We start from the raw sequence: 25,437 nt of genomic DNA, 5'->3' as shown, positions 1-25,437 counted from the left end.
TCAGCACAGAGCCTGATGTGGGGCTCGATCCCATGAATCATGAGATCATGACCTGAGCTGAAATCATGTGTTGGACCCTTAACCGACTGAACCACTCATGCACCTCCAGATATTTATATTTTGACAAAGAAATCCTTCATTTTCAAAATCATTGCCATTTAGCTTCACGTACTATAAAAAGGATCTTTTTAAGCATGGCGGAAATAGATGAGAGATTTCATTGCATAAAAATTACAAACATCAATGCAGAAAAACGTCATTAACAAAATTAAAAAGCAAATAACTAGAAAAAAATCCTAAAAATATTTTAAAATTTTTTATTGATGAATACACTCCATACAGCATGATATCAGATTCAGATGCACAACACAGTGACTCAGGAATTCTATACATTACTAAGTACTCATCACAATAACTATGGTCCTGTTTGTCAACACTGTTATTACTACAAATACTTTTCAAGTCAATGCAAAAAGATAAAGAAAAATAGAAAAATTTAGATAAAGGGCATGAAGACACAAAATAAACTCACATGAATCCATAAAGGAAAAACCTTCAAAAAACCTGATAAAATATGAAACAATGTTCTACCTCATTGGATTAAAAAAAATGCACACTGAAAGCTCATGGAGGTACTTTTATTATCCCCATCTTACAGTCTTGGAAACTGAGGCTTAGCGAGTGTATTGTATTGTAATTGGCTCACGATGAGAATGCTGTCCTGGGCAGAGCCAAGATTCAAATCCAAGTCTTACTAGCTCAGGGTTTCTGTTGTTGTTGTTGTTTTCAGACTTTCTCACACATTTATTTTTTTATATGCTACTGAGGGTGCATGTGAAATGCTAAATACAACTTGCTAATACTCCACTGCATTATTTTCAAGGGAGATCAATGAAAATATTAGCTTAAATAAAATTATACTTAGAATTTATCATTTTTAAACTGCACATGTTGATTTTTTAAAATATAATTGATTGCCAAATTGGTTTCCACACAACACTCAGTGCTCATCCCAACAAGTGCCCTCCTCAGTGCCCATCACCCACTTTCTCTCAAGGTATTTCATCCTGGGCACTCCTGGCCTGTTGGACCAGGTAACTCCTCGTCTGTGCATTGCCAGATGTTAAGCAACATCTCGGGAACCTACCCCTGAGATATCAGTATCGGCCACCACCCCTCCCATTTTGTTGTGACAACCAAAAATGTCTCTAGACATTGCCAGGTGTCTCCTGGGTGGGTAGGATCTCCCTGTGCCCTGACACCATGGTGAGAAGGTGGAAGAGAGGGCAGACACCATCGCTATTACTGCGGATGTGGGACTTTGTCATTCGGGAAGATTTTAAACAGTGACATGGATCTCTGATCTAACCTAAAAAGGACAAATCTTGTTAATTCATCCTTTCATTCAGTAGACATTTGCTGAGCACCTACTAAGTGCCACACCCTGACCTAGCCTTTGAGGATAAAGCAGGGAACAAAGCAAAAATTCTTGTCCATGAATTGTCATGTGCCATTCCACAGACAATAAACAAGCAAGTGAAGTATATGATATTTCAGGCCATGATATAAAGACCATGAAGAAGTGGGGAGTGGAATGGGCATAGGAATCCTGGTGGGGAGTTATACCTTTAAATAAGGCGTCCAGGCACAATGTCACTCAGAAGGTGACATTTGAACAGAGACCTGCAGTAGGGGAGGAGTTGAGTTCAATCATTATCTTGGGGAACATTGTTGCACAAAGAATAGCAAGTGCAAATGCCCTGGAGCCTTCTTGGGAGACGAAGGAATCGCGAGTGTGGCCAGAGTGTAATCGGGGGGTGAGTGCTACCAGAACACAGGTGGCGGGAATGGTGTTGGTGACATCCATGATGACTTCTCCAAGGACATTTTTTTGCGTGTGTGTGTGTGTGTGTGTGTGTGTGTGTGTGTTTGACCTGAGCCAAAACCAAGAGTTGGGCGCGTAACCAAGGAAGCCACCCAGGTGCCCCTCCAAGGCCCTTTTAGGTAGCAGTGCTCCGGGGTGTAAGCTGGAACCTTGGAGCCCTCATTTCCAGCTGAGTCAGGCTGCACGAACCACTTTCTCCTCTGCAGGGGGCCCTGTCCTAAAGCTATGTCCTCACCCGAGTCTGTGACTCACCTGGGCTGGGCCAGTGCTGTGGAGATGGGGAGGCGGGGAGGGCAGGTTGTGATGTATAAATGCCGCCTCCTAACCGTGGCCTGCACTGAGCACAGCCTCCTTTCTTGGCCTCTTCTGTGTTGAGAACCAGCATTATGGCAGTTCTGCTCCTGGTCCTCCTTGCGGCGACCTGTGCCTTCCTGGGGGTTGGCCTGTGGGTAATCTGTAGCCATTTCTTCACTGCGGACATCCCTGCGGCCATTGGCCACCCGGTGAAACTGCGGATCCTACATTGCCTTTTCCTGCTATTGGTGACGTGGGTGAGTCGTGTGTTGTATTTTCCCCCTCCACCTGAGGGCTTAAGGAGGGGTTGGGAAAACACACCAGAAGATTCTGATTGCATTAGTGCAGCAGTAGAGGCTGGCTGCATTTTATCTTCACATTTGAATGATCCTTATTAGGTAACCTATTAGCTAAGAGGTTCTCAGTCTCTTCTTAGTGTTGCTCAAGATGGACCAGACTTAGGGCCAGAAAATGAAAAGAGGTTTACTTCCTCAGTTATTAGGAAAGAAAGGTCTGCTCCAGTTCCACCAGTCCTGCCTCCTGTCTTACTGTCTCCACATCATGAAGCTGTGAAGACAGGAATGAATTACTCCGAATTTTGAGCCCCCATTACCACCTACCTAGCTAGAACCAGCCAACAAAAAAGTAAAGAGACACACACACCTAGTAGTAAATGAGTACAAATGAGCAAAACTACAGGATGTGACTTTAGATACACACACACTGTGTGTCTGTATATATATACTTGTTACTTTTGAGAGATGGAAAACTATTTATGTCATATAATCAGATTCTGCTCATTGTTACTTGTGTGTGAGTTTAATAAAATAGATACAAATGGATCATGGTGAGAACTGGGTCAAAGTTGCCAACGGGGATTGGTTGTGCCTTTCCGGAGGGCTGACAAATTGAATATAGAAAACAAGTTTAAGTCTCTTACATAGCGGAAGGGACCGCCTGGTGACTTCTCTGGTTTTCTCAAGCCCAGCTAGTGTCCTCATGATTGTTGTTCTAAATTCTGGTCCAGGCATATTTCTCATATCTGTTTCGATGAGATCCCTGGCCATGACCTCTTTTTGTTCTTTCTTTTGGGAGGATTTTGTTTAGGTCTCTGTCTTCTCTGTGTTAGGAAAGCCCGTTCTGTTTCCTGCTCCTGAGAGTTATGGCTGTAATGTTCATTTATTTATTTTGAAACAGAGAGAGAGAGAGAGAGAACGAGCGGGAGAGAGAGGGAGAGGGAGAGAAAGGGAGAATCCCAAGCAGGTTCTGTGCTGTCAGCATAGAGCCTGACATAGAGCTCGATCCCACGAAGCTTGAGATCATGACCTGAGCTGAAATCAAGAGTCAGATGCTTAAGTGACGGAGCCAGCCAGGTGCCTCAAGAGCAATGGCTGTATTAAGACCTCATATACTGTTCATGCCTGGTGCTTCAGGAAGTGTCTCTCGTGTGTGCTGTGTGCACTCTGCTGCTGTGTTTTGGCCGCTCCTTCCCTCCGGTCAATCCTCTGCAGAGCTTCTCCTTGCCCGCAGTGTGGTGTTTGGACCTTGTCTGAAGTGGGGTGAGCTTTAACTAGGTGTGTTTTAGTCTGCTTGTTAAAGGAAGCTAGATTCTATCTCCCCTAGAGCTGCACTCTATGATCAGTAGACCCGGTGTGTGTGCTGGGCTTCTGGGGGAGGGGCCTGCTGCGCTAGCTCTCAGGGGGCCTTGCCCTAGTTCAGAAGCACCTGTAAGGTGCAGGGGGGCTGGGCTGGATGTAAGCGGCTCCAGCTTCCACTGGGTGGCGCTGTGCTGCCCACTGAAGTCCAGCTGTGTGCTCAGGGGTGGGAAGTGGCATCAGCCGGCTCTCTGCCTGGAGCAAGGAGTTCTCCCCTGGTGCTGTTCAGGAAGCCCTCGCAGAAGAGTGAATGATCTCCCTTGTGCGTCCCAGGTGTCCTCAGGTTCCCCTGCCTCCCTCTGTCTGTGTCTGGGCTTTCTGCTGCCAGGTGACACAGTACTCTCAGGCACATGGCTGGGTGTCAAAATTCCAAATTTAGAGACCCGGTGTGGCACGGAGCCACGCTGCTCCTCCGGGGTGGGGTCTCACTGTGCTGTGGCTGGTGCCTGTTTGTCCCAGAAGGACAGTCGCATGACGGCGCAGGGCTCGGAGTTTAAGGTAAAGCGCAGCAAAAAGTAGACGCCAAGGTTTGCTGCCCTCTGTCTCTGTTCCTCTGCTCGTGAGCAGAGCAGTACATGGGCTCCTGGGGCCCTTTCGTCCCCTGAGAGGCCCCGCCACCTCTCCCAAATGCGCTCCAAGCAGAGGAACTCTCTCTCCCAGTGTGACTCAGGGGATCCCCAGACCCCACTGTCCGCTCCTGGGCCTCGAACCCCCCTTCCCTGAAGCACCACTGAGCCCACCAGGTGATGCCTCCGACTTCTTGGCCTTCTTGGGCTCTGCTGCTTGTAACAACTTGTGATGATCAGCCTGTCTTGTCTTCCCTGACAATGGTTTTAGGCAAGCATTTTTCTTGTGTAGTCTCCTGGGCCCTGTGCTCTCTCTCTCTCTCTCAGTCTTTGTCTCCCCTCTCCATGATCAGGGCTCCCTCCACTCCGCAGCACCTGCAGTTCTTTTCTCTCCCAAATCACATCTCTGCACCTCCTACCTTCCACGATGGAGCCTCTTTTTCTGTGAGTCCTCAGATCAATTTTCCTGGATGTTCAGGATGATTTGACATTATCTAGCTGTGCTCAAGGGATGGGGCAAGCCTAGGGCCTTCCTACAGCTCCACCATCTTAACTTCCCTGCAAGGCTTTCTCAAATCTCTTACCTGATGAAAGTGAATTGCAAGCACCTATTCTCATGAAGACCCCTTCCTGGAGAAGAACCCACTGGCTGAAGGCTTCCTACGTCCAGCTTTTACAAGGTCTGATGATTTGTCCTCTGGTTTTCCTGGCCTTGACTCTCACAGTCTGTAGTCTGGGCTCCCAAATATGGCGACTCAGTTTCCTCATTGGCCAAAGAGGGGGAACTGGTAGTCCAGACCTCACGACATGTCGCGGGCTATACTGGGCTAAGCGGTCCCAAGTTCAGGTTACAATTCTTGGTATAAAGGAAACCCTCAATACATATTAGGCTTATTACTATTTGTTGACTTGGGGTTTTTTTTTGTTGTTGTTTTTGTTTTTTACAAAGATATGTCATGTAACTACTATGTGTCATCCATCAGTTCTGGCTCTGGGATCGGTGGTGGGCAGGAGAGATAAAGTCCCAGATAGAGTCTGCCTTCAGGGAGCTGATAGTCTCACAGCGGTGGTTGTGGGGAGACAGAGGGAAGAAACAAGCAAAACCACTACAAACCAATCGATTTACAGAGTGGCGAGTGCTTCAGGCAAAGTGGGACGGGGTTTCTTCATCTGGGGTTCTCTGAATCCCCAAGGGTGACAGAAGACAAAGGGTCCGTGAATGTGGGTGGGCTAAAAACTGCTCCATTTTCACTCACCTCTAAAGGAAATGCGGGGTTCTCTTCCATGAGGAATGAAGGAGGCAAAGCACAGTGGTGACAGCAGAACCTGGGATTTTGTCACCAAGAGGAATCCCACATGTTTTCAGGGCGTAGTATAGCCACTGCAGATATGGTGACAAATGGTGTGGATGCCTCATTTCTTCGAGGTTACGATGGTGTGAAGCCAGCTGCTCTCGCTGTTGAGTGTGCTCATAAGGAAGCACATGCATTATTGCATCACACACATACTTTATTATTTTCATAACTATGATTGAAAAGAAAAAGCCTTCCTTTGTAATCCCGCATATTTTGTTTTATGTGTCAAAAACATTCTGTGATGAGGTCCACAGTCATCACCGAAAGCCAAAATGGTATTGGTGCAGAAAGGGTTAAGAACCACTAGAAAGAGATTGCTCGGGGGAGAGACCACATGTTTACTTTTACTTATATAAATTTTTTTGTATTTTTTATTTATATAAATGTATTTTATTTATATATATTTATATCATTTTGTATACTATTTATTTTGTTACAATGCAAACTTTCAGACATACACCAAAGGAGACAGAAGACTATGAAGATGCCCCCAATACCCGCCCCCACTCAGTACTGACTACTGACTGCTCCCAGTCTTGTTTCCCCGGGTCCCCACCTTTTACCGCTTCTCATTTCTTAGGAAGGACCTCAGACATCGTATTATTTTATCCACAAAGTTTCCGTCATTATCTCCAAAAGACCGGAACCCCCTCACCTTTTAAAAAACGTAACCATGGTGTAGTTATCACGTCTTGAAACTAGCAGCTAATGCTTGGGATGGCCACGTTGGCTGGGCTGGTCCAGGAGCGTCTTCCCCCCGGGAAGGACGGTCACATCCAGGCCACGGTTGGGGGTGTTCTGGGTGAGACGGACACTTATGGGGTGGCCAGAAGCCCGGTCTGTGGGGCTGTGTGTCAGTCGCCTGGGGAGAGAGGATGAGAGGGGCAGTGTGGGCCAAGGCGGGGTGAACCTACTAGTGTCACAGGTGCATGTGGGCGCGTGGGCGCGGCTGGACTCGAGCGCAGCACAGACTGAAATCCTTCCGGCCTCATTTCCTCCTCTCTCACCAACAGGGGATGATTTTTGAGAAAATGAGAATCTGTTCTATGCCCCAGTTTGTCCGTTTCATGCATGATCTGTGGCCATTGAAGGAGGACCCAGATGTCGTAGTCACAGACCTCTACTACGGGACAATCCCTGTGAAGCTGTACCAGCCCAACGTGCCGTCCTGCGTCCCCAGGCCTGGCATCGTGTTCTACCACGGCGGCGGGGGGGTCATAGGGACCCTGAGTAAGAGCCCTTCCCTCAGACCCCACCTATAGCCTGACAGCCCCAGAGAGAACTGGGTGGGCACTCACCTTCCAGCAAGAGGCAGCACCCCAGCCCACAAGCTGCCGTAGGACCAGGGCACACCCGGACAGTGAGCGGGTCCCAGATCATTCAGGGGGCAAAGATATGGAATGTGCTAATCTCTTTCTGGAGCTAAGGAGACCTATATATGCAATATATAAATGTATATATGCATGTATATATATAAGTATATATTGCATATATACATATGTGTATATGTGTGTATCTATGAATACGTATATATACATGAAATTCATGCAACATAAAATTCACCACTTTATTTTTTATTAATGTTTATTTTTGAGAGAAAGACAGAGTGTGGGTGAGGGAGGGGCAGAGAGAGGGAGAAACAGAACTTGAAGCAGGCTCCAGGCTTTGAGCTGTCAGCACAGAGCCTGATGTGGGGCTTGAACTCACAAACTGCGAGATCATGACCTGAGCAGAAGTTGGATGCTTAACCGACTGAGCCACCCAAGCGCCTCAATTACTTTTTTTTTAATTAAAAAAAATTTTTTTAATAGAAAGAGGTCCCAAGTGAGAGAGGGGCAGAGAAAGAAGGAGAGAGAGAGGGAGTCCTAAGCACAGGGTTCGAAGTGGGGCTTGATGAGCTCACCCCATGCGGGGCTTGAATTCACAAACCGTAAGATCATGACCTGAGGTGAAGTTGGACGCTTAACTGACCTAGCCACCCAGGTGCCCCAAAATTTACCACTCTAAAGTGTATGATTCAGTGGTGTTTAATACATTCAGAGTGTTCTACAACTACCACCTCTGTTTAGTTGGAAATAAAGATTTTTTAAAAAGTGGAAATAGCTAAAAATATGTCCCTTTGTTTCATACCAGCTATTGTCTGAGACAAATTCTGGTACAGACAGGAGTACCAAAAATTTGAGGAAAATTAATGACAGAAAACGCTCAAAATCGACCATTTTATTATCTTAACTCCCACCCCCACACACTGGTGCCCCATGAATTTGAGGGAAAAGCTCCTTTTATTTGGTTTTGGCCCTGCCTTCTAAACTGTAGAATGTCAGAGGCATTCTGCAGTAGCCTTTGAGAATAAGGGATTTGATGGTTTGGGTTTGGCCTGCATAATGAATGGCAGTAACGTCAGTAGATATTAATAAATATTATTAATAATTAATATTTACATGGCAGGCACCATGGAAGCCCTTTATGTGCATTATCTCATTAACCTCCCCTCCCTAACAGCCCTGTTTTTATTATTGTGCCCATTTTACAGATGAGGCAGTCAAGCCTCAGGGAGGCAAAGGCACTTGCCCCAGACTACTTCGGCTCAGGCTCTGTGGCCAAACAGCATCTCAGATATTTTGAATGAGTTGCAGAATCGATGAGAGTGAGGAGAATCTTAGAGGAAGTTCTTCAGACAGGATATCAGAGGGGAAATTCTAGAAAGTGGGGAGGAAGGACTGTTCCACAGCTGGAAAGACAGTTTGCAAAACCTTGTTAGGATCAACCCCGGCTCTCTGTCCGTGGTGGTTGTCAGAGAAGGGGCAGCTCATGATGATGGCTGGCACAGGAAGCCACTAATCTTCCTAGTGAATGTTAAATACCTTTTATTTTCTAGAAACCCATCATGTCATATGCTGCCATCTGTCCAAGAAGAGTGGCTCCGTGGTCCTATCAGTTGGGTGAGTAAAGGGAAGACGGGGTGGTGCTGGATAAGGGGGTTGGAGAGGCGGGGCCTGGAGCAGGCAGGGAGTGCAAGGGCTCTGGGGCACTGGAGCCGGGGATGGGCTGTGAGCAGCGGTGAGGAGAGGAAAGAGGAGGGACAGGGAGAGGCAGAGAACAGCACTCCTTCCTGTGGGTGGCCCTCGGGTGTTCTGTGCATGGTTACATCCAGAAGCTGTGGGTCTTTGCTGGGTAGATCAAGTGCAGGGCTTGGCCAACATGAGCCCTGTTGAATGGCACAGTAGCACATTCCAGACACTCAGCACCTCCTTCCGCGAAATGCCGCGGTGCCCTGCACGGTGACCAGCCAACCTGACACATTGCCACAGCGTTCCCGAGGGCTCCCGAGGGGGAGGTCCACCCCGGTGAGATCTGCCGAAGCAAGTGAGATAAATTAAAAAGACACTCTCTTTTCTAACTGATCTTGGAGCGCCCAGCTCCCAGTCTGGAATCTCGATAGGGCTTGGTGGACACGGGGCAGGAGAGACCTGGGCCTCCACCTCCTCCCTGGGCCTCCACCTCATGCAAAGTGGAAGCATAAGAGAGGCGGTCACTGTGGTCGTGTGGCCTCATCCCCCCGCCCCTGACACCTGCCGCCTTGTTCCCCGGGGGAGGGGGCAGGATGGTTCCTCCCGATTAATCTTGCTTGCAGTTTTGTTTAAATGCATGTTCCAAGGGCGCCTGGGTGGCTCAGTCAGTTAAACGTCCAACTCAAGTCATGATCTCACAATTCGTGGGTTTGAGCCCCGCATCGGGCTCTGTGCTGACAGCTCAGAGCCTGGAGCCTGTTTCGGATTCTGTGTTTCTCTCTCTCTCTGCCCCTCCCCCGATCCTGCTCTTAAAAATATTTAATAAGTGCACATTCCATAGAGCAATGCTAATTGCAGTGTCTTGGTGGGAATACATTTCCAGCTTCCTTGTGGCACAGGTGGTTGAGTTAGAGTGAAAGATACAGAAATTGATCCTGGATGATAGAGAGGAACCCAGAGAAGTCACTCACTTCACAATTTCCAGCTCCCAAACCATATGTGTAGTGGACCAGAAGTCTTGATCCAAGTGTCAGCCATGATATGCCTTACAACTCTTGTCAGTATAATATGCCGGCAAATCTCTGCAAGGAAATTATTTGATGAACACAAGGTAGATGAGGTTTTAGAGTAGAAACATTGTTGTCCTGGCATGAACTCAGGGTAGCTTAAAAGAGGAGGCATCAAGATGGGAATGATTGGCAAAAGTTCATTGATCCCACAGGATATTTTTCTTTCTTTCTTTCTTTTTTAAAATTTGAGACCAGGATTTAAAGTGGCAGTATTTCTCACAACACCCAGGTTTCTGGAATCTCTTGAAAAATCGGGAGGTCTAGCATGCCACGCTGCTGTACCTCCGTGGCAGTATTTGCATGGCGCATCTGCAGAGCAGCAATGGTCCATGTCCTCCAGGACATGGGTGACCTGGAGGAGACCCACACGTTTACTGCTGGCCCCTGGTGGTATTCATGTCTGCAAGAGCCTCCCACAAAACCTGCGAACATGTCGGCATTAATTAGAAAGGAAACCCAGGCAAATCTGGAGTTGTTCATATAAGAATCATAAGAAAAGGGGACAGTTGTGAACCAGGGAAGGACCCCCAGATGCGGTTCGTGTTGGTGATTGCTAAGTCCTTAACCCATACGTGGATGACAGGGCTTTTGCGGTCACAGGCTGTCCCCCAAAAGGGCATTGAGACAGAAGGAACAGCAGCCACTACTCACAGAGCCTGTGTGCCAGGCACTGTTGGCTTCCTTCATGCCTATCTCCTTGTGTAAGCCTCATACCATTAAGTTCATTTTTTCGGGCTTCAGAAAGAGAAGCTAATGGATGAAATTTGGTCTAAGGGATGCTAGACACAGAGGCTCTGCTAAGGTGATGAGTGTAAACTGTGTTCCTTGATTCTTTTCTTAGATACCGCAGCCCGCCCCAGCATAAATTCCCAGTGGGGATGAGAGACTGTATCTCAGCCACCATCCACTTCTTGAAGTCTCTGAATGTGTATGGGGTGGATCCAGATCGAGTTGTGGTCTGTGGTGACAGTGTGGGAGGAGGAATGGCCATAGTAGTTTGTCAAAAACTTTTGGGCTGTCCAGATCTCCCCACGATCCGTGCTCAGATCCTGATCTACGCCAATTTCCAAGCTCTGGATTTTCAATCTCCTTCCTATCAGCAGAACAGGAATATCCCACTGCTCAGTCGGAATTTTGCCTTCTACTGTTGGCATCTTTACCTGGACATCAACCCCTCCTGGAAAAGCACCATCATGAAAGGTGCCCATTTGCCTGCTGAAATCTGGGAAAAGTACAGAAAGTGGTTGGGTGCAGAAAACATCCCAGAAAGGTTTAAGAAGAGAAGCTACCGGGCAATGACCCCTGAGCCAGTAAATGAGGCTGCCTATCTGGAGACAAATATCGTTCTGGATTTGATGAACTCACCCCTGCTCGCAGAAGATGAAGTCATGTCCCGGCTTCCTGAGGCTTGCATTGTGAGCTGTGAGTATGACCTTCTCCGGGACAATTCGCTGTTGCTCAAGAAGCGCTTGGAGGACCTGGGGGTCCCGGTGACGTGGCACCACATGGACGACGGCTTCCACGGAGTGCTTAGCACCCTTGATATGGGCTACTTGCAATTCCCCTGCTCCGTGAGGATTCTAAATGCCATCCTCCATTTTCTCAACGAGTTGTGATCATTTTTCCCTCCTGTTAGAGCTACGGGAGTGTGCATTCCACCACCATCTGGTTCCCTGATGGGACTCTTTGTTGTGATGTAGGTGATGCTGAGTGGGGCAGGGGAGAGTATCGAGGTTGTCATGTCTTTCTTGCTTCAGGTTCTAGAACTATAGAATGCAGGTTTCTGATATATGAAGGGAGAACAGTAGGAGAGACAGGTTTGGAGGGCTCTGTTCATGTTCATGGTTGGGAAAATTTGAGCTGATGACCTGCAGTGGCCATTTGAGAGAGTGAATGATCATGTGAGGGTTACTTGTGGCTTCCTTGAGGGAGAATTCAGGCTGAGGTAGGCTGTGGGTAGCACTTGGGTAGCCTTGGAATGAAACAGGGGCATCATGTGCAATCCCATGGGCTTTTTTCAGCCTATCTCAGAGGATGGGGCTCTGATGTTCTAGACTGCTGGGTGGAAGTGGAGAAATGGATGTCACTCTCCCCTCTGGGTACACAGCAGCATTTTTCCCTGCTGTTCCTCTGCCTCTGAGCTCAGAGTTTTGACTGTCCGGGCTGGAAGAGTTAGTACAGAATGGATAGGCTTTCCATCATGGTTGGCACCTAGTGGCTGATGAAGACAGCCAAGAACCACCTGGTTAGGGAGCTTTGGAGCTCCTAGAGTCAAAGGAGCCAAAGGGCTGAAGATGTATTAGCAAAAATATTTCTGTTTAAAGGCACAGCACCGACTAAAACTGGCCTAAATCAGAGAAAGAATGTATTGGTTGATGTAGCTATGACTTCTAAGGATAAAACAGGTACGGTTTGATCCAGGAACTCAGGTGATGCCAACAGCTGCCTTCTCTTCTTTCCTCCATTCCATGCTCCTCTGAATTTACTTCACCTTCACCTCTGCATATGGTGGCCCTGAGCAGCTCCACATCTACATTCTCTAGAGTCAAGTCCATTCTTATAGACTTGCCTCATTCTCAGCCATCCCAGAAGAAACCACATTGTAACTCAATGACTCTGTAGGCCTTTTGAATGGTGTGTCCAGTTGCCACAACTAAGGAAATGGAATGCTCTGACTCGCCAGGCCTAAGTCCCATACTGGCCTTGGAGTGAAACACTCTGCCCAGTGCTTGGACTGAGCATGAGGAGGGAGAGAGTATTTTCCTCACATCAACACTCACTCTTCTATGGTAGTCATCAACACTTGCTCTACTGGGTGGACATCAAGGCTAACTCTATTACAGAAGCTAAATGAACTCTGAATCAGAGTACTTGGCAGTGGCAAAGATGTCATGGACCACTCAGCAAGTTGACCATCTGTCCCTGAGGAATGAACATTCCAATGAAAGGGATGGCCCAGGTTCCCAGGCTGGCTCTACCTGGTCTTCAGGTTGGCTAACAGCTTGTATAAGCCAGGATCCCAACCTACTGCACAGAAGCCCCCGTGCATGCCCTTAACTGACTTTCAGTTGAATGCTCATGCTGAAACATGAGGCAGAGAAGAACCCCATCTGGTGGCTTCTCAATCCATTCACAGCAGAAGACCAGCAGGTGTCTTTGTTGGAGAAATAAGAACCACTCACTGAAAGCACCTTGTCTGGTTGGCCCCTCAGCTGTTGGAGAGCACTGGGATCTGAGAAGCATGGTCCCTTCTAGAATAGATCTCTGAGCTGAGTCTGGGTATTCTCCTCTCCTGGAGTGTGGCCTTCATTGTTTTACTCTGCCTCTGGATGTAAGTAAAGGGACTGAGCTGATCATCTGGAGAGTTGGGTGGTTAGCTCTCCTACTGTGGGGTGGCACAGAGTGTGTGAGTGGAGATGAGTCAGTTACATTTCAGGGGATGGAAGAACCTCTGGGTTTGAATTTCCACTTCACTGTGATAAGAAAACAGCAGCTTCGAGTTGCTGCCCAGGCATTTCCCAGCACAACAGTCCTGCTGGACATTCAGATAAGAACCTGGAGCTTAGGATTCCTGCTGTAAGTTCCCACTTTACTTTTCCTGGGGTACCTTTTAAAATAACCACTTAGGGTTGAGTCCATGGGAGGTTAATGACCTCTGCCCCAGCCACCTTATCAGTAACAGGTGCTTACTACCCTTCTCTCTCTCCTGCTCACTCGAGCCCTGAGACAGAGGACTGCCCTTCCCTTGCCTCATTGTACACCCCAACCCCATTTCTGGGATCTGTAAGCAATAAATCTCGAGACTTTATTACCTTTGTGTGAGCATGTTGAAACTGCGCCTTCAATAAAAAAACAACAACCCAGGTTTCCACATCCCCAGAGCTAGGAAGCTGAGGGAGCTGCCTGTCAACCCCCCTGTGGGAGGCTCATACCGTCTCACTCAGCAGGTCATAATCTGCATATTCTTAGCTTAATACACCAGCTGTGGTCCCCCCAACACACTCATGTGTTTCTCACATGAATTCTACAAGGCTGATATTCTTTTTTTTTTTTTTTAAGTTTTTTTTTATTTTAGTTTTTCAGTGAGTGAGCTGAGGAGGGGCAGAGAGAGAGGGAGAGAGAGAATCCCAAGCAGGCTCCATGCTGACAACATGGGGCTCAAACCCATGAACCATGATTTCATGACCTGAGCCAAAACCAAGAGTCAGATGCTTAGCCAAATGAGCCAACTGAGCCACCCAGGAGCCCCAAAAGCAGATATTCTTAAGCCCATTTTACAGATGAGAACACTGAGGCTCAGAGCCATTAATAACACTTTGCTTCCTGTCTCTTTCTGGTAAGGTTCAAGGCCACGTGGCTGGCCAGGTGCTGTGCATTGTAACCCTGATCCAACTGACAACATCCCCTTTCTGCCGTGACCCACGGCCCGTTAGCTCTTTCCTTTCCCCTCATTCAGAATTAAAAGGCATGACTGAGCCACATGACTTTATTTGAGTCATTTGCCATCCACCAAGGTGTCAGCTCCTGTTTGATCTGAGTCAGGTTGAAGAAGCTAGGTGTTTGTGCCTCCTGGTTTCCTTTGATTTTTCAACTGTAGCTTTCTTGAAGTCCGAATGGTTTTGGAATTGGTCACTGTAGGCTTTTCCAGCTGAGGTGCCCAGCTAGTACCAGCTCAGGGGAGGTGGACACCTATGTATACCATTAAATCCAGATGCTCTGCAGGTATTTTCTCAGTAAACTGCCAGTGTCCTTGAAAAGATCTGCCAGTTAGCCCAGGGCAAGGGCCATCTGAGAAAGGGCAGCATGTCGCATCTCACTTGTCAGGAGGTAATTGAGGACATGGTCTTAAGGCAAAGTTAAAAAATGGACAAAATTAACATCTGCTGCTCTTCACACTACTTCCCTTTCAGTATTCTCCTTGGAGTCCTTCTCACCCTCACCCAGGACCTCCATGCCTCTCTGACCCCAAACCTTGTCTCCCTCTCTGCCTGCACTCTCCTGCTCTCTGTTATCCCTGGGCTTCCCTAGGCTAGTCTAGGTTAGGTTCTGCCACAATGACCAATGATCCCCAGAGTCTTAGTGGCTTATGATAGCAAAGGTCTATTTCTTGCTCACATTATACATTACACAGCCTTCACGGGTCCAGCTGGGGCTCTGCTCCACATCTGTCTACTCCAGGATCCAGGCTGACGGGGCAGCCTCTCTCTGAAATGTCTCCAGTCTCGTGGCAGCGGAGAAAAGAACACAGCAAATTGTACACTGACTCCTCAAGCTTCCATTCCTCTTTCATTGGCCAGAAGGAGTCTGACACTGACAGCACAGAGGAGCGTCATCTTCCCCAGAGATGGGCAGCAGATAATTTTTTTGGACAATATTGTATCTTACCACGCCCTCAATCATAACATTTCCATTCTACCTTTAAAAAATTAATTTTAAATTATGTAAGTGATAGACAAAGATATTATCTTTTTAAATAAAACCTTCAAATACAGGAGAGAAAGCTAAAGTCCTTTTTGACCACCTTCCGTTAAATCTGTCTCATTTTATCTGGATGTATCCACTGTCACCTTTTTTGATTGGGGGAGTGTCTTCCAACTCTTTAAAGCCTCTTTTTATGCTTTTATATACCCAGATATGTACTCATGGAAAATATGAAGCATTATTTTGTGGGATGGTTTTGTCATATATTAGTACATAAAAGATATTGTTTTATAAATCTTGTGACACTTGAGTGTTTTTCAAGCAATGATATACCATAGAAATCAATCTTAGTAAACAACACAAATTCACCTTACTGTTTTTAGCTGCTGCATAATAATATTCCCTGGTGTGGCTATATTATATAAAAGTTCTTGGCCGTTCCAGACAGGTGGAAATTCCCAACGTTTGGTCTCTTTCCAGTTTTTCACAAATAAATCTGTACTGAATGTGTCTGCACATACCCCCTTTTGCCTGTGTAGTTCTATGATAGATCCAAGAAGGAGAAGTATTGACTGGGAACATTTTATGTGTCAGTGGATGCTACCAAAATGCCTGTCCCATTCCCTTTTTCTCAGCAGATCTCAACTGGGAGGGAAATAGTTGGATCGTAACCACCCTTCCCAAAGACAACAACAACAAAAAAGATTGGCTTGACAATCAGTAGGGTGTGACTAAGTTGGCATAGCATGCCTGTATTTTAAAAGGAAAGTTCCTTAACTCAAATGAACCTCTATGAGAATCAGCTGAGGGGTCGAGGAAGGCTGCAATATCACTGGTCTGTTGCCTCCAATATCTTTCCATCTTGTCTAAGAAAGAAAAGGATGTCCAAGCCAGCAGATCGGCCCTCGTTCCCATGGTTGCCATGGCTTCTTGTGTTCCCCAGCTAGAACATCTCTGCTCCAGCACTGCAGCTGGCTGTCTTGCAAATTGCTGCACAAAGTTGAATCAGATAAGTCAGTGCCTGGGGTTCAGTTTCAAAGCATTTCTAGTCATAAGAAAAAGCCCTCAATTTCCCAATTTTCCAAATTATGCTTCTCTAACGTAGGGAAAGGAATGGATTTCGTCACCAATTAAACTTGGTTTAGGCACAAATGGAAGGGATTGACTATTTATTTATCCCTTATATGTGACAAGCATCTTATGAGGTGCTTTATAGGTGACATATCACTGAATTCTCCTAATCTCATAATGCGCATGATATTTCCTCCTAATTTATAGATTAGGAAACCCAGGTTGACTTGGGCAATCTTCATGTTGATGCCAAATGTGTCTGAGGTCCAAATCTACCACCCACCACCATTCCATTGTCTTTGAAATAACCCAAAGCAGATTGGCTGTCTTTTAAGAAGGGTTTCTAGGCCATGCTGGACGAGGAGGGGAGAAGTCAAATCCATTATCTATTTCACAGGTTTCTCCTTAGGTGGCACCTTCTCTGGAAAGCCAAGCAGAGTTGGATCCTTCTCCTGTGAGCTTGCAGAGTATGCTGTAGTTCCTCTAACATCGTGCTGAGCACACAGTATTGGGATCATGCAATGACCAAAATGTTTGCCCTTAAACTTCCCCAATCTCTAATGTCCACAGAAGACTGGAAAAGCAAATGGGAATCATCTCTGCAGGAGGATGAGTCATCCTAGACCTACATTATTTTTGCAAATAATTTTTCAGGTACTAGGTACATGAGAAGAGATGAGTTTGCAAAAAGAAGACACAGCAACAACAGTTTAAGCTAAGTGTCAGTCAGGGTGCCTGGGTGGTTCAGTTGGTTAAGTGCCCATCTTCAGCTCAGGTCATTATTTCACAGTTCATATATTCGAGCCCCCCATCAGGCTCTTCACTGACAACACAGAGCCTGCTTTGGATTCCCTCTCTCCCTCTCTCTCTGCCCCTCCCCTACTCACACTCCTTTCTCTCTCTCTCCCTCACAAAATAAATAAACTTTAAAAATTTTAAANTAAAATTTGTATAAATATATTTATAAATATAACCTATATAAATATAACAGGTAAATCTATATGTAGTCTATAAATATAATCTATAAATTTAAAACATAATCAATAAATCTATAGATTTGAAAATTTGGAAGGCAAAAAGTGCTAATTTAAAAATTCAAAAGGTAGAAANGAGGATTAATGCCAAGCATTTGGCTCATGGAGAAAGAAGGCACTGAGTAAGCATTTCCAACAAGTAAGTCCTAGTTGAATTCTGGAAGGGAAGCTGGGAGAAGTTTCTTTTTTTTTTATTTTTAACAAATAGTTTATTGTCAAATTGGTTTCCATATAACACCCAGTGCTCATCCCCACAAGTGCCCTCCTCCATGCCCATCACCCCCTCCCCCCTCACACCCATTAGTCCTCAGTTTGTTCTCAGCATTCAAGAGTCTCTCATGGTTTGCCTCTCTCCCTTTCCCCCACCATTTCCCCCCTTCTTCTCCCCCTTGTTCCTCCGTCAAGTTCCTCCTAATCCTCCTATACGTGCAAACATATGATATTTGTCCTTCTCTGCCTGACTTATTTCGCTCAGCATAACACCCTCAAGGTCCATCCATGTTGCTACACATGGCCAGATTTCATTGTTTCTCATTGCCATGTAGTATTCCATGGTATAGATAAACCACATCTTCTTGATCCATTCATCTGTTGATGGACACTTAGGCTCTTTCCATGTTTTAGCTATTGTGGAGAGTGCTGCTATGAACATTGGGGTACATGTGCTCCTATGCATCAGCATTTCTGTATCCCTTGGGTAAATTCCTAGCAGTGCTATTGCTGGGTCATAGGGGAGTTCTATTGTTAGTTTCCTGAGGAACCTCCACACTGTTTTCCAGAGGGGCTGTACCAGTTTACATTCCCACCAACAGTGTAGGAGGCTGCCCTCGAAAAGAAATTTTAGAACTGAGAAATGCAACATATCAAACTAAAAATCCGGTGGGTGGTTTAACTGCACAGTTGAGAGATGATGTGTGAGCTGGAATACAGGTCAGAAGAAACTATTCAGAATCAGGCACAGAGAGATAAAAGGATAGAAAACACAGAGGAGGGAGGGTGTTATGCTGAGCGAAATAAGTCGGACAGAGAAGGACAAATACCATATGTTTGCACGTATAGGAGGATTAGGAGGAACTTAACTGAGGACCGTGGGGGAGAAGAAGGGGGGAAGTGGTGGGGGAAAGGGAGAGAGGCAAACCATGAGAGACTCTTGAATGCTGAGAACAAACTGAGGACTCATGGGTGTGCAGTGGGAGGGGGGAGATGGGCATGGAGGAGGGCACTTGTGGGGATGAGCACTGGGTGTTATATGGAAGCCAACTTGACAATAAACTATTTGTAAAAAAGTAAAATAAAATAAAGAAAAAGATAAAAGAAAACACAGAGGAGGGAACAACAGACATTGAAGGTTCAGTGAGAAGGTATAGCAAATATGTAGTTAGTGTTCCAGAAAGCAAGGAGAAAGCAAGGAGGCAGAAGCAATATTTGAACATATGGTGGCTAAGAATTTCCTAAAGTGGTTGAAAGATTAGCATCAAAAATATTTTATAGGGGTGCCTGGCTGGCTTGTCAGTGGAGCGGGCGACTCTTGATCACAATGTTGTGGGTTCAAGCCCCATGCTGAATGTAGAGATTACTTAAAAATATCTTTAAGAAAATATTTTATAGTTTTCAATAAATTTTTTATCTTTATGTATTTTTTATACCATTGGGGCAAAATTTCTAAAATATAAAATAATTACATGGTAGAGATGATCAATACTGCCATGTTTGGGCTCTTTGAAAACACTGAGAAAATTGATAAGCATCTGATGAGATCAATAAGGCAAGGGGGAGCACAAATAGTAAATATTTGGAATAAAAAGGGACTCCAGTACAGATCCTAGAGATATTAAAAGGATAATAAGAGGAAATTATGAGCAACATATGCCAAAAGTTTGAAAATTTAGGTGCAATGTGTGAATTCCCAGAAAAATACAATTTACCAAACTGACATCTACAAAAAAGAGAAAATATGGTTCATTTTATAATAAAAGATACCAAATCAAAACAAACAAAAATATTGTAAATCTCCTAGTTTACTTAACTTACTTAACATTAAGGGGAAAATGATTTTAGTCCTACATAAACTGACTTAGAGAATATAAAAACCCGGTAAACTCTGTGAGGCTTATTTAGTAATAAAATTCTATAAGGAGAGTGGAAATGAACATGACAGGCTGTGAGAATCTTACTTGAGGATGTAAATATTTTTTAAATGTTTATTTATTTTTGAGAGTGAAAGAGAGAGAGACAGAGACAGAGAGAGAGAAAGTGTGAGGGAGGGAGGGACAGAGAGAGAATCCCAAGCAGGCTCTGTGCTATCAGCTCAGAACCCAATGCGGGGCTCCATCTCATGAACTGGGATACTGTGACCTGAGCTGAAATCAAGGGTTGGACGCTTAACCTGACTGAGCCACCCATGTGTCCATGATACAAATATTTCTAAAAAAATATTTAGCAAACTAAATCCATCAATATATACAAAGGATAATATATCATGACCAACTTGGGTTTATTCTAGAAATGCAGGATCAGTTTAACTTTGGAGAATTTGTTCATATTAAAAACTCAATATAATTTGTCACATTAATACATTCAATGGAAGAAACTGTGATTATCTTCATAGATGAAAAAAATTAAACACTTATTTATGGAAAAAAACCTGTCAGCTATTTAGAATAGAAGAAAATTTCTTTAACCTAATAAATGACATCCACAAAAATACCTATAGCAAACTCATACTTAAAGGTGAAATACAGAACTTTCCTCCCTTGGTATCAGAAACAGGAAAAGAGTTGTTCCCTAACATTTTTACTTCACATCATTCTAGTGGCCCTAGCCAATGCAAAAAGACAAGAATAAACCAAAAAGGATTGAAAGGGAGGAAATAAAATAATAATTATTATTTGCAGATGCTATGATCCTACACGTGGATTCTCAAAGAATCTACCAAAAAATAGTAGAATTAATAAGAGTTAACAAGGTTGATGGATATAAAGTTATCATTTATAAAAAATCAACAACATTTTAATATGCAAGGAAGAATCAGAAAATGAAATTAAAATAATCCATTTAAGTAGCATAAAGTGTAAAATACATAGGAACAGACAATATCAAGAGGGAAAAGACAGCAAACTGAATATGAGAAAATATTTGTAAATCATGTATCTGATAAAGAATTAATATAAAAAATATGGAAAGAATTCCTCCAAGTCAATCACACACACAAAAAAGCAAAAAAAAAAAAAAAATCACTCTCATAATAAACAACCCAACTAAAAAATGGGCAAAGGACTGGAATAGATATTTTTCTAATGATTAAAGAGGGCACTTGTTGGGATTAACACTAGGTGTCATATATAAGTGATGAATCACTGGGTTCTACTTCTGAAACTGATACTACCTTGTATGTTAATTAACTTGAATTTAAATAAACGAACTAAAAATAAAAACATAAATAAATACATAAGTAAGTACATAAATAAATAAACACATACATAAGTAAGTAAGTAAGTAAATAAATAAATAAATGGTACCCACAAAACTAAAAAAAATAATAATAACAGGGGTTGGCAAAGATGTAGAGAAATTCAGAACATCTATGCATGGCCTGTGTGGATTAAAATGGTGTGAGCACTGCGGAAAACAGTTTTGTGTTGCCAATTCCACCCGTAGGTGTTTCAAAAGGTTGAAAGGGAAAAACCTCAAGCAGATACCTGTACACCAATGGTCACATCAGCATTATTCACAAGAGCCAAAAGGTGGAAACAATCCAAATGCCCATCAAATAGGTGAACGGATACACAATGTGTGGTCTACACATATAATAGAATGTTATTATTCAACCATTATGCATTCTGAAAAAGGATATTCAGCGTGAAATTTTGACACAAGCCATAACATAGATGAACCTTGAAAACATTAGGCTAAGTGAAATAAGCAAGGCCAAACCACACTGAACCAAACCAAACCAACAAACCAAAAAAACAGAAACAAAAACAAACCCCCTCTATGGTTTCACTTAATATGAGCTACCTGGAACAGGCAAATTTTAGAGAAAGGAAGGAGAACAGGGATTACCAGGGTCTGGATGAAGTAGGAATGGGGCGTTATTGCTTAATGGGTACAGAGTTTCTGTTCAGGGTGTTGAGGTTCTAGAGGTGTGGAGTGATGGAAACAAACACTCAAACACACTGATGGGAGAATATAAATGGACATTTTGGAAAGTAGTGTAGCACTATCTAGCAAAGTTGAAGACACATATACCCTATGACCTAGCAATTCCACTGCTAGGTGTATCTATAGATCTTAGAACAGAGGTTTCCAAAGCAAGATCCCTGGAGATCCTCAAGTTTCCTTCAGGAGACCTGCAAGGTCAAAACTATTATGTTACTAAGATGTTATTCGCTCCTTTCCACAATGTTGACATTGGCACTCATGCTGTAGAAGCAGTGGTGGGTAAGGCAGCTGGTGCCCAATGCATGAATCAAGGCATCAGTGGTGATAGTGGTCATGTTCTTCATCACCATACACTTGCAGTAAGGTAGCTAATAACAATAACAATGCTAGTCTCCCTTAAGGATGTCCTTGATGAAGAGCGTCCTTAAGCAGATATCTTTATAACATGCCATGTGATGAAATAGAATGTAGGTGTGATTCAGACTCTGTTGTTGAACACCCAAGAATGTGTGCACCCAAGAGTTTTTTCTCTTGAAAGAGAGAGCTGTGTGCAATTGCTGAAATTGTGAGCAGAATTAGGTGGTCTTTTTAAAAATTAAATACCATTTTTACTTGAAAGCATGATGGGTAGACAATTATTCAAATTGGAACACTTGACAAATGTTTTCTTAAAAGTGAACGAAGTAGGGGCGCCTGGGTGGCTCAGTTGGTTGAATGTCCAACTTTTGATTTCAGCTCAGGTCATGATGTCACGATTTGTGAGTTCGAGCCCCATGACTTGGGATTCTCTCTCTCCCTCTCTCTCTGTCCCTCCCCTGCTTGTGCTCTCTCTTTCTCACTCAAAATAAATAAATAAACTACAAAAGAAAGAACAAAGTAAGTCTGACACTTCAAGGAAACCAGTAAACTATAGCTTTGCTGATGACAAAGTTTTGAGCTTTCAAGTTACAACTAGAATTTTGGAAAATTTGTATCCATCACTGTGAGTTTGTCAACTTTCTAACACTTAAATGCTCTTCTGATGAGCTCACTAGAGACATTTAAGTTATTACATATTTTTAAGATATTGTATAATAGGCCAACATTTGAAAGATCTGGACAGCTCAGGTATTCAAATGACCACCGTGATATAATAAAATCACAAAAAACTGGAAGGTCTCTAGTCAAAGCACAAGATCAGGGAGTAGATTTTAATGTAACAGAGCTCAAAGAGTTGCCGGAATAGTTTCAGATTCTATGCTCTAAGAAACTACCACTCAGAGTTTTCCTGTAGTATCAAAGAATATCCACAATTTATTGCAAAGTCTATCTCTCTTCTAAGTACATATCTATGTGAGATTAGATTTTCTCCTTTACACAGAACAATATGTCATAACAGATGGAATTTTTAAAAAATCAATCAATAATAATCAATATATTTATATTAATCCATTGGGTTTGCCTATCCTGTGGTACAAATATTCCCATCATGATTGATGTTGAGCTACTAATGTGATATTACAGAATGTAGTATTGGGAAGAGATGGACACAGTGGCTCTCATGCACTGCTATGATTTGGCTCCAGACCACCAATACAATTCACATTTTATTTTATTGTATTGTATTCTATTTATTTTTAAATATTTTTTATTTAAGATTTTTTGATGTTTTATTTATTCCTGAGAGAGGGAGCACATGAACATGGGAGGGTCAGAGAGAGAGAGGGAGACACAGAATCCGAAACAGGTTCCAGGCTCTGAGCTGTCAGCACAGAGCCCGACGCAGGGCTAGAACCCACGAACCACAAGATCATGACCTGAGCCGAAGCCAGATGCTTAACTGACTGAGCCACCCAGGTGTCCCATCATGTTTTTATTTTAGAGAGAGAGAGAGAGAGAGTGTGGGTGGGAGAGAGGCAGAGGAAGAGAGAGAGAGAATCTTAAGCAGACTCCATGCTCAGGGCAGAGCCCGACATAGGGCTCAAACCCCCGACCCTGGGATCACGACTGGAGCCAAAATCAAGAGTCAAACACTTATCCTACTGAACCACCCAGGTGCCCCTCAATGCACATTTTAAAATGCCCTTTTTGGGTCCTCAGTAATTTTTAAGAAACTAGAAATTTGAGAAGTACTGCCCAAGAGAAATGGCTGTATCTGGACACCAGGAGACACGCACTAGATCCAAAATAGTCACGGTGACCACAGCTACATGCAACAGGAATGAATCTTAAAAACATTAACTATATTGAGGAAAGGAAACCAGATTCAAATGAACACATGCTCTACGGTTGCATTCATACCAAGTCCACAAACGGGCAAGGCTAAGCATTCGTGTTTAGGAATGCACCCTTTGGTGCTCAGCACATTATATGCTCAGCATATTAAAAACAAAAAAAGAAAAAGAGCAAGGAAGAGACAGCTACAGAAGTCAGGTTGTAGAAGGAGGGGGCATGTGTGGCACTTCTGGGGTGCTGGCAATGTTCTACTTCTTGACCTCCATGATTTTGTGGGGTTTTGCTTTACCACAATTCATTTACCTGTACATTTATTTTTAACGTGCTTGCTCATGTTTTTGTTATATTTTACAGTTAAAACCTTTACAAATGGAATTAAACAGAACACACGACTCTCTCACACTTGGGTTGGAAGGGCATCCCCTCTCCCTGGCTCTGGCCTACCCAGACTGCCCCACCTGCCCAAAAGAGGTTTCTATGCTGTGTGGTTCATCTTCATGTGCTTTCCCCACGTGGTTAGTTTCAGGATGGAACAAGTAGTTTCCCGGAGTTCCTCTATTTTTGTTTAAACGCCATTGGAAAACACTTTCTCTGAATTGCCTACTTGAGATTGAATGTCTTCATTTGTGGCAAATGAGACTATGGGGTTCTGCTTCTTTAATCAACCCTATTACATGCATCTTCCTTTTTTTTAAATGTTCATTTATTTTTGAGACAGAGAGAGACAGAGCTTGAGGCATGGAGGGGCAGAGAGAGAGAATGAGACACAGAATCAGAAGCAGGCTCCAGACTCTGAGCTGTCTGCACAGAGCCCGATGCAGGGCTCGAACCCACGAACCATGAGATCATGATCTAAGCTGAAATTGGATGCTTAACTGACTGAGGCAGCCCTACATGCATCTTTCTATGTCAGCCTTTTTTTTTAACAGCTAGAGAATGTTCATTATATGGATGTACTGCAGTTTATTGAATCAGCTCTCTGTTGATAGATATTTAGGTGGTTTCCAGGCTTCTTTGCTTAGTGAAGAAACAAAATAATGGTCTTTCTCCCATTGGACTGAGTTCTGTGGGGATGGAATCCTGGTCTAGTCACTGATGTATTATAGCCACAGCTCAGTGCCCAAGATATAGCATGTACTCAATGAGATGATTGTGGGATGAATGAGGACTAACTGAATGAACCTATCTTTGAGCACAAAGGTAGGATTCTCCATGGAAACTCCTTAGCAAAGGGGCAGACAGGCACTGAGTGGGGCCCAAGGGTCTAGGCCTGAATCAGACTGGATTTAAATCCCAGCTTTCCCAAATGTGGGACTTTCAACAGGTACTTAGTCTCTCTTCGCTTCACTGTTCTCATCTATAAAATGGATATAATGCTGGCACCTGCAACATAGGGCTGCTGTGAGGATCAAATGGGTGAAGACATGCAGATACCTCAGCATGGGCCTCACACATCAGTACTCACTAAGTAGTAATACAGTGCGATCATCTCAACTCACGCTTGTAAGAATGCCCCAAACATGATGTCTCTCATGGGGTCCCAACATGAAAACCAAGTCCTTCTGGCTCCTGCATTTGTGGTGGTTACTGCTGGTTTGATTTCCTTTTATGAGGTCAGCTTTGCTCCTGAAGAATCAGCTTCTCCCTTAAGGAGAGTATTTATACACAGTCTATCACCATGGAGACAGTCAACAGTAGGG

General features: G+C 44.1%; 1 protein-coding gene and 1 long non-coding RNA gene across 2 annotated transcripts; one reads left to right on the top strand and one right to left on the bottom strand.

The window, feature by feature from the left end:
* The first annotated feature begins 2,271 nt into the window (after positions 1-2,271).
* AADACL3 (arylacetamide deacetylase like 3) lies at positions 2,272-11,521 on the top strand. Its single transcript, XM_077775867.1, has 4 exons — positions 2,272-2,436; positions 6,769-6,985; positions 8,634-8,697; positions 10,678-11,521. Exons 1-4 carry the CDS (start codon positions 2,272-2,274, stop codon positions 11,450-11,452), a joined length of 1,221 nt encoding a protein of 406 aa, XP_077631993.1. The 3' UTR covers positions 11,453-11,521.
* A 4,457-nt stretch (positions 11,522-15,978) lies between these two features.
* On the bottom strand, positions 15,979-25,368 carry LOC144241311 (uncharacterized). Its single transcript, XR_013338018.1, has 2 exons — positions 25,237-25,368; positions 15,979-16,247 (listed from the first exon to the last, which is right to left on the bottom strand). It is a non-coding gene; the product is annotated as an uncharacterized LOC144241311 (long non-coding RNA).
* Positions 25,369-25,437: the final 69 nt, after the last annotated feature.

The sequence above is a fragment of the Crocuta crocuta genome, unplaced genomic scaffold (assembly GCF_008692635.1).
Source record: "Crocuta crocuta isolate KB4526 unplaced genomic scaffold, BGI_CrCroc_1.0 scaffold127, whole genome shotgun sequence".
Taxonomy (NCBI): Eukaryota; Metazoa; Chordata; class Mammalia; order Carnivora; family Hyaenidae; genus Crocuta; species Crocuta crocuta.
This window is presented reverse-complemented; position numbering and strand designations above follow the sequence as displayed.